This window comes from Elephantulus edwardii, unplaced genomic scaffold (assembly GCF_000299155.1).
Source record: "Elephantulus edwardii isolate Elephantulus edwardi_28Jun2011 unplaced genomic scaffold, EleEdw1.0 scaffold00043, whole genome shotgun sequence".
Taxonomy (NCBI): domain Eukaryota; kingdom Metazoa; phylum Chordata; class Mammalia; order Macroscelidea; family Macroscelididae; genus Elephantulus; species Elephantulus edwardii.
Window position 1 is genome coordinate 1,915,608 of NW_006399793.1, and position 17,789 is coordinate 1,933,396.

General features: G+C 35.7%; 1 protein-coding gene across 1 annotated transcript in view; it reads right to left on the reverse strand.

Moving 5' to 3' along the window:
• Nucleotides 1-12,003, reverse strand: part of TMEM161B (transmembrane protein 161B) — a 25,368-nt gene extending 13,365 nt beyond the window's left edge. Inside the window, exons 1-3 of the mRNA XM_006885346.1 lie at nucleotides 11,888-12,003; nucleotides 9,123-9,206; nucleotides 2,474-2,571 (exon numbers count right to left, since the gene is read on the reverse strand). Coding sequence (XP_006885408.1) covers nucleotides 2,474-2,571; nucleotides 9,123-9,206; nucleotides 11,888-11,961 — 256 coding nt within the window. The 5' untranslated portion in view covers nucleotides 11,962-12,003. The remainder of the gene's footprint in view (nucleotides 1-2,473; nucleotides 2,572-9,122; nucleotides 9,207-11,887) is intronic.
• Between the last annotated feature and the right edge of the window lie 5,786 nt (nucleotides 12,004-17,789).

Genomic DNA, 17,789 nt, shown 5'->3' on the forward strand with positions numbered 1-17,789 from the left:
AAACAATATAAAGATAAATCTTAGTTGTATAATATAGTACTGCTATAACTGGAGATGATTTTTTAATAACATATTTTTTAAAGTCTTAAAAATAAAATACTAGTCAAAAGTATAACCTATTCAACCTTATTAACAAAAGCTTCCATTGTCTTCAATGGGGTGACAGCAAGACTAAATGTTACATCCTTTCCAGATTGAGTTTTCATTTGCTTTCCCTTGTTTTAATTGCTTTAGCTCTTTGGTTTGGATGTATATAATAGCTTCCTAACACAGATCAGAGAAATTTACCTTAGAGTGATAAAAGGCTTTTTATTTGATCCCTACTCTATTAAAAAAAAACCCCACATCCCACAACAAACTACCAAACCAAGAAAAGAATAGCCCATCCATACATTTTGAGCTTTAGAATAATTTTCAGGAAGGTTATTGTTATGTGAGGATAGGGAAATGGAGGAAACAAATAAAGATCCATTTCTAAGGCTTTCAAATTTTATTAACAATTGATAATAGCATTGTGATTCTCCACAATTGTCCTTGCTCACATAACCATCCAAGAAACACACTCAGAACTAATAGGTGACATTTCAGATGTTCCAGTCTTTATTACTGCACTATCATTTAATGAGGAGAATCCTGGTGGCTCAGTTATTAAAGGACTTGGCAGTGAGCCAAAGATTGACAGTTCAAACCTATCAGATGTTCCATGAAAAAAATGTGTTAAATGTTTTATATACATCATGTAATTTAATAAAAATCTATGCTCCTCAAAATTAACTTTATCCAAAACAACCAAAAACTTTTTCCCACTATAAAACAAACTGATCACCTTTTTGTGATGCTTAAAATCCTTTACTATGATTAATTCATGAACACAACATTGCAGTGAGTTACATTCTGTACAGATTTGTGCTGCTAACTCAAAGGCTGGCATCTCTAGTGGCCTGAATCCACTAGCAACTCCTCTGGAGAAAGATGCACAACCTTCTACCATTGCTACTTATCTGATCAAAGTCTTCTAGAAGTCATTCGACTCAACAGCAGTGAGTGAATGAGAACACTGTTTCCATATTTATTGTTGTTATGTGGCCGTTAGTCAGAATCCACTTAAATCTGATACTAATGGGTCTGGGAGGAGACTATCCATCTCTCCCCCTCATTTACACTATCAAAAATACTAAAGACACATTATTTCACAAATATTACATAAGAGATATTAGATAAATCTCAAGGGAGCTCTGGTGGCCGAGTTGTAAGAAACTGCACTGCTATCCCAAAGATGCAGTTCTAATTCACCAGTTGTTCAATGAGAGGAGGATAGGCAATCTCCTCCCAAGTGATTTACTGCTTCTGAAAACTGGCTGGAGGGTCAGCTACGAGTTGGTTCTGACTCGATGGTACACATCATCACCAAGTTTCAAGTTGTTTTTTGTGAGACTTTTGTGACTATTATTACCAGATTATTAAAATTCTTCAAAAATGGTCATACTTTAACTTCTATGTCATTATGTATTTACTAAATTCTACCAGTAGGATTGGGTATATTTTACTTTTAAAGAATAAAATGATTTTTCTTTTTTGTCTAAGAATGCTTGAAAACCATTCTTTTAAATAGTGTCACTTCAGTGTCTTTTCCAATATTCAAAAAATTCACATGTTTTCATTTTAAATGTCACAGTAATAGAATCATTAATTATAAAATTGAGATATGGGAAACGTAAAGAATGGGTTAAAAAGAATTCAGAGATACTCAATGGGGTAAAAGCTAATCATGAATCAGTAAAAGTTTATGAGTAATAATCTTATTCATTATTCTAAAACCACCTTCCTTTCTATCAAATATGAGCATAAAATAGAATTATCACAAATATATTCAATACAAATATATTTTTTAAAATATGAGATTATGAAAAGAGCAGATTAACACAGCACAAAGTCATCTAGAATTCAAGATAACAAAAACTGTGATACCAATTTATTAAAAGTTGTATAATACATTAGTATAGTTAAGCACTTTTTGAAAAACAGGATGAAAAAATGCTTATTACTATTTATGTTGTTATTGTGTGCCATACAGTCAGAAATGACCCACAGCTAGAGGCAGTAAACAGCCTAAGAGATGACTGCTCATCCTTCTCCTGTGTAGCAGCTGGTGAGTTTAAACAATGTGCCTTTGGGATAGCAGTGCAGCTTCTTACCAATAGGCCACCAGAGCTCCCTAGTAAGAGAAGAGTTGTATAATAAATGTATGTAATTAAGCATCTTTTAAAAAACAGGGTGAAAAATGCTGCTTATTGTTTTCTACAGGTGAATAAAAAATTAAATCAAATGCAGTAATTCTGAGCTCCTAAATTCTCTGAAAGATTTCACAACCTGTCAATAATGCACAAGAAAAACAAATAAGCAAACAAAATAACCATCCACAACAGATAAAATCGGAGTACTTTTACTGACATAAAACTCAGATTTCCCTTACCTAAAGTATCCACTTCTGTAACTGATTTTGTTTCCAGATGAAGGTCAATGTCCTTTGGAACGGTTAGTGGCTTACTTTCAATGTGACCATTATATCTCCTATAAAAATCAGACAAGTGACACAAGGAAAAGTTACCTAGAATGTCATCGATGTGTTTGTATAAACTAATTATAAGTGTGGTTTTTTTTTTAAGATTTTTTTTTTATTATTATTTTGTGTATGTGTGTCTGTGTACCGTCAGATCAGATCTAACTGGTACAGGAGGAGATGTCCCTCCTTTCCCGGCAGAGCATCTGGTGGATTCGAACCATGCGTCTCTGGTGCAGCTTCTTGCCACTAGGCCACCAGAGCTAATTGGTTTTGGCAAAATTGGAAAAATATCTGCATAAGTGTGATTTTTTAAATGTCAAAGTGAAAAAGAAATGCAGAATTTCCAAACTTTTTTTTTTTAAAGAAGAAGGTAATGTACTCTACAGAAAACAATACCTGGGTAAAAATTATCACATGAATATATACACTAGCAAAGAAAGAGTTATGTAAGTTATTACAGTAAAAAAACCCAAAAAACTTTGATCACTAATTTAGCATTTTACCCTTGTTTCTCCTACTTACTATTCAAAGTTTTAAACAAAATCTACTATCTTCAGGGAAATATTCTCCAGGCCCAAGAGTAAAACAAATGAAAGCAAAGTATACTCACCTTTGAAATTATACATATAAACACTCAAACATATGTGTATTAACAATCTTTTAACTCTTACAAGTCAAAGTGAAGAAACACTTTAATACATTTCACGTGCAGAAAAAAATCAGAAAGGTGAAAGGCACTCAGAGTGACTTTGACAAAGAATCTTAGACCAAGGAGAAGACTAATTCTTCAGGTATACATTATCATTAAACTTAAGTGTATTATTAAAAAGGAGTATTTTACTAACGAGAATATTGGAATAAAAACAGGATACTTGACAATAATTGTTAAAACAAGCTTTACAGTATATTTGGTTTTTTTTTTAGTTGAATTAATTTACTTCTGAGTTCTTAATTCTATTGTACTGGCTTATATACCTGTTGCTTTACCAGTAATACACGGTTTTTATTGCAGTATTTTAAGATCAAGAAGTATAAGGTTCCATACTTTTTTTTAAATTCCTCAGTATCACTTTGCTTATAGAGTCTCTTTTCTTGGTGATGAATTAAAATGAAGGGAGACTTCTAACTTGTGCCTTTTAAAAATGGTATTTGATTTGAGTGCTTTTTCAAGTTTTTCCATTACTGAATATTATGACATTGAACAAACTGGCCAGCTTTTGGTGTTATATTTTTTTTCTCCAGCTTTTGGTGTTATGTATTTTATTTTCTCATCTATACAATAAAAATGTACATTGTATACTAAAATTTGTGAACAACAGAGGCTGTGTAATTTATTCTTAATAAATAAATTTGGTGATTAGTTTTTCCATCTTCTGGAAAATGGATTTTGGGTCTGTACTGTATCTGTAGATTCCTTTGAGGAGTATTGCCATTTTCAAAATGTTAAGACATTCCATCCTTGTGGTATATTCTTCCACGTATTTAAGTCTATGTGTCTTGTAGTGTCTTTTCCTATATTCTTTGTGTAGCTCTTTTGTTTGTTTATAAACAACAATTCTAAAATATATGTGAAGGTGATAAACCAAAACTACTCCAGTATATTTGTAATGATAAGAAAAAAGACAGTAGCAAAATAAAGTTTTTACTTTTCCAACTTTTTAAAAATTTTTTTAATTTATAATTAATTTCAATGAACATTTACAGATATTGTGGATTTCCATTCATTGTTGCACTTTTCTCCCAGCCCACTGCAACCCCACCTAGTTCGCTCTTCTTTAAAAGCAAAAAAAAAAAAAAATTTCCTTCATTGCTATACAATCCCCCCTCCCGCACCCTCTCACCCTCACCCTGAGTATACTCCACTCTGCAACCCTCATTCCAAACTCTTATGATAATCATAATGCCCTAACATATATTCTTTTTAAACTGTATACTATTCCAACTTTAAGCCATATAAACCATTAATAATTTTTTAATACTTACAAATATTTTTGGCAATGAATATGTTTATGACATAAATGAGAAGTATAACTAGTTGATATCACTAACGTTTTAGAAGGCTGCATTAGAATTATAATTTCAGATTTAAAACTCCTTCTAAAACTTTTCCAGATGAAGAAACCTGAGGCCCGCCCATTCACACAGGCAAATTATCCTTCAATTTTCAAACAAATCAATTTTGACAGAAATAGAAAATTTTAGGATCAAAAGATCCTTCAAAATTATTATGGTCAGTCTTTCCATTACACAGATGAGGCTATTGTGACACATTTAAGGAGAATTATTAGCAGGTAAGTTTCTTCATAAATGTTAAAATGCTTAAAGAGTTAAGTAAGACCTATAAGATTATATATACACTGAAAGCTGTGAGAGCTGATACCCACTGAGAATGCCTTATTCTCCTGGGTCTCATATGCATTCCACCTGTGACAGGTTAGATTCTTATTTCTCTCCTCGGCTATCATGGAAAGTATTTTTGTTCTCTGGCAGGTTTTGACCTGAAATCTACATTTTTATTGCACAGATGAGAAAATAAAATATATAACACCAAGAGCTGGAGAAAAAAAAATATAACACCAAAAGCTGGCCAGTTTGTTCAATGTCATAATATTCAGTAATGGAAAAATATGAAAAAAGCACTCAAATCAAATACCATTTTTTAAAAGGCACGAGTTAGAAGTCTGACTTCATTTTAATTCCTCACGAAAAATTTGCGAAATGTTAGCTCATTTTTACAGCGTGATGATGAAGAGGAATAAAATTAAACATTCTTCATAATTATTTTCTGAAAGCAGTGTGATTTAATTACTATAGATCATGGGGTTTTATATCCAATACATCAACTATTTAAGATACAATAAATTTTGCTTTAGACGTAGGTTTAAAGCATGTGTCTAAAAATGTTGCTTTGGTCACCAAAGCCGCAAATGCATTACTTCCAGGAGATTAGCTAAGTACCTGTCTTAAAAATTTCTTAGTGTGACCAGGACTGCCCTCTGGCTGGGAGCACTAGATCATGACCCCATCTCCTGAAAGCCTCCCGGCCTTTCCACCTAGATGTCCCCAGTACAGCCATTCGGAGGTCCCAGCCCTGCCACCTGGAGGTCCCTTCCCATTGCCTTGAAACTCTGGCCCAACCACCTGAAGGCACCTGGCCCCAGTGTGTGGATGCCCCACTGCCGTTCCTCTGAACTGGGCAAGACACACCAGTATTACAGGTGATATTTGAAGGTGATAAAATAGATTTCGATGCAAAAACCATCACAAAGGACAAGGAAGATCAGGGACAACAGAATAAGAGGGCATAACCTTAATAAAAATCTATGACAGAGCTGCAAAATATACAAAGCAAACATTAACAGAACTGAAAAAAGAAGTAAGACACTACCACTATTGTAGGAGACTTCAATATACCACTCTCAAGAAAAGATAGAACTACCAGAAAGAAACTCCACAAGATGCTGAAGAATTAAACCATGCAATAAACCAACTTAATCTCATAAATAGATAAAGGCTAATGCACCCCAAGAAAGTGCAGTGTATCTTCTTCTCCAATGTGCATGGAACATTTTCCAGAATAGATTACACTTTAGGAAACAAGGCAAGCATCAGTAAGTTAAAAAATAATAGAAATAATACAAAGCATCTTCTGTCACCAATTCTACATAAGGTATTTCAGAAAACAGAAAAAGATGGAATTTTCCCAGACTTATTATATGAAGTAAAGATATCTTTGATACCAGAGTCAGGTAAAGACACCACCAAAATAGAAAACGATCCCATAGTCAGGTAAAGATATCATCAAAAGAGAAAACTATAGGCCAGTATCTCTTACCAACTTAAATGCAAAAATCCTGAATAAAATTCTGGCCAATGTTGTTGTTATATGCCATTGAGTCGCCTGTGACTCATACAGACCCTATGTAATACACCCCTAAATACTGCTCTATCCTGTGCCAATCTCACTGTCTCAGACACATCTCCCACCTTTACCCCAGTCACTGAATCAATCCACCTCATAGAGTGTCCTCCTCTCCTGTGCTGGCCCTCCACCCTCCCAAACATAACATCCTTCTCCAAGAACTTATTCTTCCTTGGAACATGTCCAAAGTATGTCAGACGAAGCTTCAGAATCGTTGCCTCCAAGGAGCAACCTGATTTTACCTTTTCCAGGATGAACCTGTTTGTTTTCTTAGCAGTCCAGGTATATTCAATACTTTTCTCCAACACCACAGCTCAAAAGTGTCAATTCTCCTCCTATCCTCCCTAGTCATTATTCAACTGACGCATAGCAAGTGACTGCAAAGACCATGACCTGTATGAGGTACGCTTTAGTCTTGAAACTAATACCATTGCTCTTCAGTACTTTAGAGAGGTCCCTTACAGCAGGCTTTCCCATCACAATATGTCTTTTAATTTCCTGGCTGCTGGTACCAAGAGTGTTGACTGAGGAGCTAAGCAAACTCAAGCTGTGAACAATTTTAATCTAATCTCTTCTACATCCATCCTGATGATACCAGCTGGCCCAATGGTGAGAATCTTTGTCTTCTTGATATTGAGCCTCAATCCATATGGAAGGCTGCAGTCCCTGACCTTCTGCAGAAGGAATTCAGGTCCTCCTCAGTTTCAGCAAGCAAGGCTGTGTCATTTGTACAAAACAGACTGTTGATGAATCTTCTACCAATCCTGATGCCACCTTTCTCGCCATAGAGCCCAGCCTCCCAGATAATATGTTCTGCATAAAGATTGAAAGGTATGGAGATAGGACACATGCCTGGCTTACAACCTTCTCAATCTTGAACCCAGCAGAACCTTCTGCTGATGCTCAAACTCCTCCTTTTCTGCAACAATCAAACATCTTGTGTACAGTCACAGTTGTTGTTGTTATATGCCGTCGAGTTGTTTGCGACTCATAGCGACCCTATGTACAACAGCCCTAAACCCTGCTCTATCCTGAGCCAATCGCATTGCCTCTGACACACCCATCCCAATTACCCCAGTCACTGAATCAATCCACCTCATAGAGGGTCTTCCCCTCCTGCGCTGTCCCTCCACCCTCCCAAGCATGAAGTCCCTCTCCAATGATCTACAGTCACAATAACTAACTAACTAAATAAATAAATAAATCAAATAAGTAAGTAAATTAATAATAATAATAAAAATAATAATAATAATATAAACCCATGGTGGTCAAGATAGCATGGTATTGGTATAGTGACAGACTATAGATCAAAGGACTAGAACTGAGAACCCAGAAATCAGCTCTTTTACCTATGGCCAATTGTTTTTTGACAAGGTGATGAAATCAGTTAAGTGGAGAAACAAAAGCCTCTAACAAATGGTGTTGGCAAAATTGGAAAACTATCTGCAGAAATCTCAAGCAAGACCCACAACTCACACCATACACAAAAACCATCTCAGAGTGGATCAAGGACTTAGGAGTAAAAACAAGGATGATAAACTTCATCAGAGAAAAGCTTGAAAGAACTTTAGAAGCCCTAATCCACAACATAAACGGTCTTCCACACATCCTGAAAAACCTACAACTGGAAGAGAATAAAATAGATGAATGGGACCTTCTAAGAGTCACACACATCAGTAAACTTTTCCAACCGGGTAAAAAGGAAAGCCACAGACTGGGGAAAAAAAAAAAGATTTGGTAATGATAAGGGAACTACATCTAGAATTTATAGAATATTCCAGTACCTCGACAAGATAAACAACCCAATCACAAAGTGGGCACAAGATAAGAACGGACATTTCACCTAAGAGGACATTCCAATGGTGAACACATGAAGAAATGTTCAAAATCCCTAGCTCGAAAAGAGATGCAAATCAAAACAACTATGTGGTATCATCTCACCCCAGTAACAATAGCAATGTTCAAAAAAGCAGCAAACAACATATGTTGGTAAGGTTGTGGAGAAAATGGAACCCTATAACTGTTGTGGGGAGTGTAAAATGGTGCAACCATTATAGACAGCAGTATGGTGTTTTTTCAAAAAGCTGGAAATAGAAATACCATTTTATCCAACAATTCCACTACTGGGAATATACCTTAAAGAAACCAGAATTTCCACCCAAACAGATATGGACACATCCAGGTTTATTGCTGCATTGTTCACAATAGCAAAGAGATGGAAGCAACCAAAGTGCCCATCAACAAATGAATGGATAGAAAAACTGTGGTATATTCACTATACGCAGTAATGAAAAACAAGGTACTCATAAAATGTTATACAAAATGGGTGACCCTGGAAGACATTATGCTGAGTGAAATCTTAGTCAGAATAGGATAAATATTGCATAATGCCACTATTATAAAACAGGACTGACAATGGGGTTGGGAGGAAACTAAAAAATGTGGGGGTAAACAATGAACACTGCATTGCAACAGATGAGGGAAAGAACTGTTTAAAAGGAATATATGATTAGGCATTATTTGCATGGAAACAGTACAGAATAAGGTGAACTGAGGGGGTAGAGAGAAAATTTTCTAACAATGAATGATGAAGTGTACTAAACATTTAATACTTTACATGTCAACAATATAACTTACCTATCCTTTCTGCTCTTCGTCTTTTGTTGTTTCCCAGCAAGAATTCGTAATTCTTTTTCTGTAGGATGTTGATACCACCTCAAACTAATAAAAAGAGAACCTTCTTACATAAAGCAATTAAAATATTCAAAATTACTAATTTATTCTGCAAATATTTACTGAGCTTCCAGTTTGTGAATACACTACTGGGGAAATATGTTAAAAACTACAATCTGACAGTTAACTGCTGCTTAAGTCTTAAAAGGATTTCAATTCATGTATCACAAACACTTACTAAACATGTACATAATGCCCTACAATGCTGTTTATAAGCATATATCTTAAAACTGACAACATAGTCGTTTACATTAAAGTTAAACAGGCTTACTAATAAAATAAAATGTCTGGAACTCTGCATGCAAAGAACACTTTAAAATTCTCTACTCATTCTTTATTTATTGAGAAGGAATTGATAGTTAAAACAGTTGTAAATAGTTAATTGAATGCGCTGAGAGCTACATGTAGTCAATTCTTTACCTCTTTTTATTTAGTCTGAAAATTCTCAATTTACATTCATAAAAATTGGTAAAAAGGAGAAAAGGGAAAAAAAGGAATCTAAAACTTCTTCAACTTTGACTAAGTCAGTCAGGATTTCAAGAACAACTTCTACAAAATAGTCAAAACATCCAAACCTAGTATTTATCACTCTCAAGCATCTTTCTGATTATCCTGAAGTTACAGTCTTACCTAGTAGTTAGGAGTACAAATTCAGATAAAAGGTTTCATGTTCATCTACAAGCACCTTGGAAGAAAGGACTGACAATCAACTTCTTCCAAAAACAATCAGACACTGAAAACCTTGGGGAGCACAGTTCGACAGACGTTGAAATCAATTCAATAGAAAGTGATACCAGTTACTTAGTGGTACCATCTAAATCTGATAAACAGGTCTTACTTTCAAATTGTTCTTTCTACAATATTCAGTTAATCAAAATGAATTCCGTTTTTCTTTTTTCCACTGGCTTTAAAATGCTGCTGGAGAGAACGTAAAATGGTGCAACCACTATGAAAAGCAATCTGGCACTTCCTTAGAAAAATGGGGGTAAAACTACCATCTGATATAGAAATCCCACTACTATACATTCCAAAGCAGTTAAAGCTGCAGCACAAACTGATACACAATCATGTGTATCACAATTGGAGCATTATATAAATAGTCAAGGGTTAAAATAATCCCAATATCCAATAACAAGCAAATGGCTAAAGAAATAGGTATATTCACACAATGGAGTACTATGTGTCATTCCACCTCAACATCCAGAAAACAAAATAATACTCACCACTGGACAACATTATAATAGAGAACAGACAGAAACTGTCAGTGATTTCATCTGGCTTGGATCCTCGGTCAACAACCTTGGCACCACCAGACAGGAAATCAATACATAGTGCACTGGGCAAGCTGGCTGTCAGGAATCTCTCCAGAGTGGTGAAAAGCAACGGTGTTCAGTTTGAAGACTAAGGTGCATCTGATCTAAATCAAAATCTTCTCAATTACTTGCTATTCAGATAAAAGTTAGACTATGAATAAGGATGATAGAAGAATGGAATTTGTTTACGTGTGGTGTTGGTGAAGAGTGCTGAATTTCCATGAAATGCCAAAAGGACAAACAAACAAGTATATCTTGGAAAAGGTGCAGCTAGGGTGTTGCCTGGAGGAGGTAAGACAGTAAAATTTTGTCTTGCATACTTTGGGCATGGCATCCTTCTTCAAGGAATGGTTCGCCCTTGCAACATGTCCAAAGTATGTCAGATGAAGCTTCAGAATCCTTGCCTCCAAGGAGTTTAACACTCTTGAGGATGAACCTGTTCGTTTTCTTAGCAGTCCATCATATATTCAATACTCTTCTCTAGCACCACAGCTCAAAGGCGTCAATTCTTATATCCTCTCTAGTCACTGCCCAGTTCTCTAGCGCATAGCAAGTGATTGCAAAGACCTATATTAGGTGTACCTTAGTCTCCAGAGTGACACCATTGCTCTTCAGTACTTTGGAGCAGTCCCATACAGAAGATTTTCCAATTTCAATGTCTTTTAATTTCTTGGCTGCTGGTTGCTAAGAGTGTTGACTGTGGAGCTAAACAAATTAAAGCTTTTAACAAATCTCAATCTTCATCTATCCTGATGCTGCCAACTGGCTCTGTTGTCTGTTTCTGCCTTACTATCTCACCTACATTTAATTTTTTAATTTTGAGCTTATTAGGTCACCATATATATTTCAGTAAGACAATTTCTCTTGATTCTCCATGGTATAAGTAGTACTGTAGTAGGAACACATTGTTTGCAAAATTAAACTATTTAGAATACTTAAATGGTTTCAAGCATTCAACGTAAATATTAAGTGCTCAAATGAGTCACCAGCTATAGAATTTATGTGTTGAACATTTCTAACAGCAGTAAAAATTATAATTCCTTACCTCACTTTTTACCAACTTCTCAAAAAGTTACTTAAAATGTTATGTGCTACTTTTTTGATGGTCATGGATAAATGGAGGACATGGAAATTGACCTTGACAATGATTCTATTACTGCTGTGCCTGAGAGTTAAACTACAATTTCCAATTAAAAGAAATAAAGAAGTTAGATCCCCCTCTACCATAACTTCACTTTAGCATGCTTTCAGAAAGAGAATGTAGCATTCAACTTCTAGAAAGTTAACCAACTTTCCTCTGGTAGATAAAACAAAGACATGACAGTTCAAGTCATAATCAGCCTATTCTTGTCTTACCTGCCATTACAGAGCAGCCATCGCGCAAGAGAGTAGTGAGGTATAATCTTCTGCATAACACTGGCCATCACCATAGTAAGAACTAGCTGTATACCTATCACACCCTGTGTAAAAACAAGTAAACACATTTAATAATAAATTTAGATTTGGAGAAATTGCTGGAAAATAACACATTTTAAAAATAATCTTCAAAGAAAAATTTCTTATTAAAAATACAGTATTTTGTCATGTAAATATACTTAAAATATTTAGTCTTGTCTTATACTTAAGGGTAAGTTAAAAATATCAAGTAATGATCACTTCATCTTTTTCCAATTTACTTTATTGAATATATTTGAACTAGACTGGCAAGTTTAAATAGTTCATCCATTTTTTTAATGCTGGGGCAGCAGTGGTGGTTGTTAACTGCGAGTTAGCCACCAACTCAGGACAACTTCATGCATGACAGATCGACCAGGTCAGCACCATTCTCAAGCTGCAGGTAAAACCATCTGATCCACAGGTTTTCATGGGTAGATTTTCCCAAGTAGTTTCTTATGAATTTTTTTCTCCTAGAAAAGCTGTTGTTCTTGGGTGCTTTACATGTCAACTCATAGGGATCTGAGATACAGCAAAACAAAACCCTTCCTTATCTGGAATCCTTTTCACAATCTCTGGCTGTGCTTAAGTCCACTGATACAGTCCCTAAGTCAATGCCAAGGAGGAAGTAAAGCTTTCAATGAAGAGCCTTCATTTGCTAATGTGGCAAGACTTAAAACAAAGAGAAAACAATAGTAACCATTAATTCCAATGCTGGATGTACAAGATAGGAATCTAGAAACATTCAAAATTAACAACAATGAAATGGAACACATAAAGATGGAGATCCTAAGCATTAGAGAGCTGAGACAGACTGTTTCTTTTTCTAAAAAAAAAAAATTATTGGCTTGCATACAATAATTTGTTTATATTGTGTTTCATTCATGTACATTGTTTTTGTATGTCTGTGCCTTCTCCATCTACCTACCAAACCTTGTGACTTCCCGCTCTCCTCACCCTCAGTCCCCCACTCCCTCCCCGTCCCTCTTTGGATACTCATACATATCTTACTGGTTACCCACCCTTCTGTTTTTACAACAATGATCTCATACAGTATTTGTGCTTATGTACCCCAGTTAGTTCACTCTGCATAATGTTTTCTAGTCTCTGCCATGTTATACAGTATTTTCAAAAGCATTGCTCCTGAGCACTGCATAGTATTCCATCATGTGAATGTATCACAATTTCTCAATCTAGTAGTTTGTAGATGGATATCTGGGCTGTTTCCATGTTTTTGCTTTTGTAAATAATGCTGCTATGAACATTGGTGTACACATCTGATTATGCCTCTGTTCTGTTTTCCTTGGAGTATACTCCTAGCAATAGAATAGCTGGGTCATATGGAATCTCTATGTTAAGCTTTTTGAGAAAATGCCAAACTGCCTTCCAGATTCTCTGCACCATTTTACAATTCCACCAACAGTGTATGAGTTCCAATCTCTCCACATCCTCTCCAACAGGTACTGCTTAAACTTTGCCCTTGCAATTGGCATGAGATGATAGCTCATTGTGGTTTTTATTTGCATCTGACTGCCAGTGATTCTGAGTATTTCTTCATGTGTTTGTTGGCTGTCTGAATGCCTTCCCTCTGTGAAAGATCTTTCCATATCTTATTCCCATTCTGTGATTGAGTTATCATTCTTTTTCTTGTGGGGGACCTGTAGTATTCTGTAAATTTTCATTATATGACCCTTGTCTGAGATGGCATTGCCAAATGTTTTTCCCCCTTCAGTAGGTTTTCTTTTCACCCCATTGAAAAAAATCTTTGATGTACACAGGAACTTAATTTAAAGAAGGTGCCTTTCCTCAATGTTATCCTCTTCTGGTTGTACAAGTGTCAATGAACTCGTATGTACAAAAAACAGATTTGAACCTTGATTTGTTATACACCATTCCCACAATCCCCTACACGCTTAAGCTTACTGTTGTAGTCACTGTGTCAATCTAGGGTCTTCTCTTTTCAATCTTCCCCTGTCTGATACATTTTTCCAAGAACTGGCCCTTTCTTATAACATGCCATAAATATTTGACATGAAATTTCATCACCTTTACCTCTAAGGATCACCTAGTTTTCTTCCCCAAAGCTAGATTAGTTTCTTCTTTTGGCAGTTCATGGGATATTCAATATTCATTGCGAACACAATTCAAAGGCATTGATTCTTCTTTGGTCTTCCTTATTCTTTGTTCAACTTTCAGTTGCATATGAAGTAATTTCAAAACCCTGATTTGGATCAGGCACACCTTGGTCTTTAAAATGGTATACTTGCTTTTCATTATTTTTGAGTACTTCTGAGTCAGAAGTGACTCTTAGCGGACCCACCAGTGGGGTTTCAGAGTTTGTAAATCACACAGGAGGGAACCACCAAACTTTCTCCCACAGAGCAGCTGATGGATTCGAACCATGTGTCTTTCAGCTGGTAGTGTAATTCCTTACCACTAAGTGACTAGAGCTCCTGGCAAGTACGAAGTATTCAATATAAACTTAACTATTTCACACTATCATAGTTTACTCATAGTAATGACTCAGGAAGTACTGTAATGCTCTCACCAGCTTAGCCCACCTGAATTTAAAAACCATTTCAAGAATAGATTTGATGCATCTGAACATTAATGACCAAAGTCCATGTGATAACATCAAGGATATCATCCATGAAGAAAGCAAAAGATTATTAAAATTGCCAGAAATAAGACTAAAATAGATATCAAAAGAAACGATCAAGAGAATTAAACAGAAGATTTCAAAGCAAAGTTAAAAAAGGCAAAGTATTATAATAAAGTGTCCAAAGACTTGGAGTTTGAAATCGAAAATGAAAAACATATTCAGTATTTTATAAGTTGAAATAAGTAAAGCTCAAATTCAAATCTCAAGTTGCAATACTGAACAATTTCATGGGAAAATACTGAATGATGCAGGAAGCCTCAAAAGAAGATGGAAGAAAAGGCCAGATTCACTGTACCAAAAAAGAAATGGTTTGATGCTGAACCATTTCAGAAAGCAGCATTATGATCAAGAAACAAGGGTACTAAGGGAAGAAATCCAAGCTCCACTAAAGCTATTAGTAAAAAAGATGACTCCAAGAACTGGCAAAATATCAACTGCAGTGTTTCAGTAATCACATAAGCCCTGGAGGTATACACTGGTCTACACCTAGAAATTTGGAAGACAGTTACCTGGGCACCCGATTGAAAGAGGTCCAGATCTCTTTCACAATGTGAAAATTATCAAACAATATCATTATTATCACACACAAGAAAAATGTGAAGATTATTAAAAAATAGCTAAAGCACTACACTGACAAGGAACTAGGAACTAGAGAAATGCAAACACATTTCAGAAGAGGCAAAGGAAACAAATAATATCATTGCTGATGTCAGATGAACGTGAAAATACCAGAAAGTTGATTTCTAGTGTTTCATTGGCTATGTAAAGGTCTTTTACTGTGCAGATTATAAAAATCATGATAAGGTGGAGAAGAATGGGAATTCTAGAACACTTAATTAAACTTATGTGAAACCTGTAAATAGGTCAAAAAAGTTATTCCAACAAAAAATGGGATACTTGAATATCTTGTAAGGTGTGTATGATAGTTGAAGTTTTTGTTTTCCATAACTGCTCAGTCTGTATGCTCAGGAAAGCATTCAAGAAACTGGACTATAAGATGTAGCATCATGACTGGAGACTCACCAACATCATGCTATGCAAATGAAACACTGTTTGCAAAAAGTGAATATGATTTGAAGCACTTATTGAGGAAGACAAAAATCTTCACAACTGGACCAACAGGCAAAATTGATGTTAGGTACAGTTGAGTACAACTCATAATGACCCTATTATTATTTTTTTTTTTAAAAGCCCAAAAACAGATCTATGCCATCTTCACAATTTCTGATAATCTTGAGCCCACTCCTCTCTTTCACCAATCCTCTACCTTTCCAAGCATGATGTCCTTCTCCAAACATGCCCAAAGCATGTGAGATGAAGCTTTGCCATCTTTACTCCAAGAAACACCCTGGCTATACTTTCTCTAGCAGATGGGGAATGTCTGAAGTTGCCAAAGAATTCATTTTATTTAGATCAACAATTGCCACCCATGGTAGTTACAGTCTAGAAATTAAAACATGTTGCTTGGGAAAATCTCCTGTGATAAGACCTCTCTAAAGTGCTAAAGAGCAAGGCTGTATCAGCTTAACACTTGCTTGGGGAAATCTCCTGTGATAGGACCTCTCTAAAGTGCTAAAGAGCAAGACTGTATCAGTTTAAAGAAAAATCTGTGTCTGAACCAAGCCACTGTATTTTCAATTACTTCATATGCTTAATTATTCATGTGAATCCTATACATTAAACAAGAAGCAAGTGTTCCAATAGCTGAGAGTTGAACAGTGAATAAGGAAGACCAAAGAATTGCTGCCTTTCAAATGTGGTGTTGGAGAAAAGTACTGACGATCCCATGGACTGCCAAAAAACAAATATGAAGTATGTCTTCAAGGAATTCCAACCTCATACCAGCAATGATTGTGTACTTTGGGCATACTGTCAGAAAGCACCAGTTCTTTGAAAAAGGTATCACTCTGGGAAAGGTAGGGAATCAGAGAAAGAGAGAGGAAAACCATCAACAAGATGGACTGACACAGTGAGTGTAACAATGGGCTTGAGCACAACAGAGATTATTAGGATCACACAGGAATAGGGGAAGGTTCAGATCTTTTGTTCATAAGGTTGCTATAAAGTTGCAGACAACTTGCACCTCAGAATAACAAGTACTGCCAAAATAACAAAGATCTCTGCCTTAAGGAAATACTATCAGAGGGTTCCTTTTTAGTTAAAATTTTGTCTCAAATGTTTTGGGCATGCCAATCCTTGGAAAAAGATTTTGTGATGGGAAAATGAGTGGTCAGGAAAGACCCTCACCAAAATGGAATAACACAGTCACTGCAACAAAGGAACTGAGCATGGCAGAAAATGCGAGAATGGTGCAGAATAGGCCAAGTTTTTTATTTCTTTTTCATAGGGTCGCTATGAATAACTCAGTGGCACATAACAACTAATAATAATAATGATAAATCTCAGCAACATCTCTAATGAGTAATCATTCTCTCCTGCTTTACTTTTACCTCGAACACAGATTAGCTCTTCAGTTTCCTTCTCTTATCTAAGCAGTTAAAAAAATAAAAGCTGTAGCTACTACAAACCTAATATAACCACTCTTCACCTAGGAATAGTACATTACAAAAATATGGATAGACTCTTTAATCATTCTGCATCTTTACTTTCCCCCCCCCTCTTTAAAACAGAGCTAACCAATCAATCTAACTCATCTAGCTATGGAAAAGAATTAGCCTGGTACAGAGTAAGCAGCCAATAATAATAATTATTATTTGTTGCTAATGTCACTGTTACTATTACCAATACCTCTGATGTCATGAATTTATTGTTTTAAATTATCTTCCTAGCCATCTACTTTGACTTTCACAACAAGAATGGGCAGAAACTTGAAATAAACTGATCATTATAGGACTAGGCAGTTCCCCCCATCCTACCAAGTTTAAATTGAGCAGATTTAGTAGTAAAGGTGGGAATCTAAACTTCCAACAAGAAGAGGAAGCAGAGAATACAAAAGGCATACTTTGGGGACCAAGATTCCTACACCGGCCAGACCAGGACACATTTAGAGTGGCAGCAGTCTCAATGGAGAAATAAAGACTGACATGAGACAGAAGATTTGGAAGAGCTACCCTACTGAGACAGAGCCCTTTGCCCAAGTTTTCTAAGACTGAGAGGAGATGCTATGATTAGCATCACTAAGTGAATGTAGTAATAGTGACC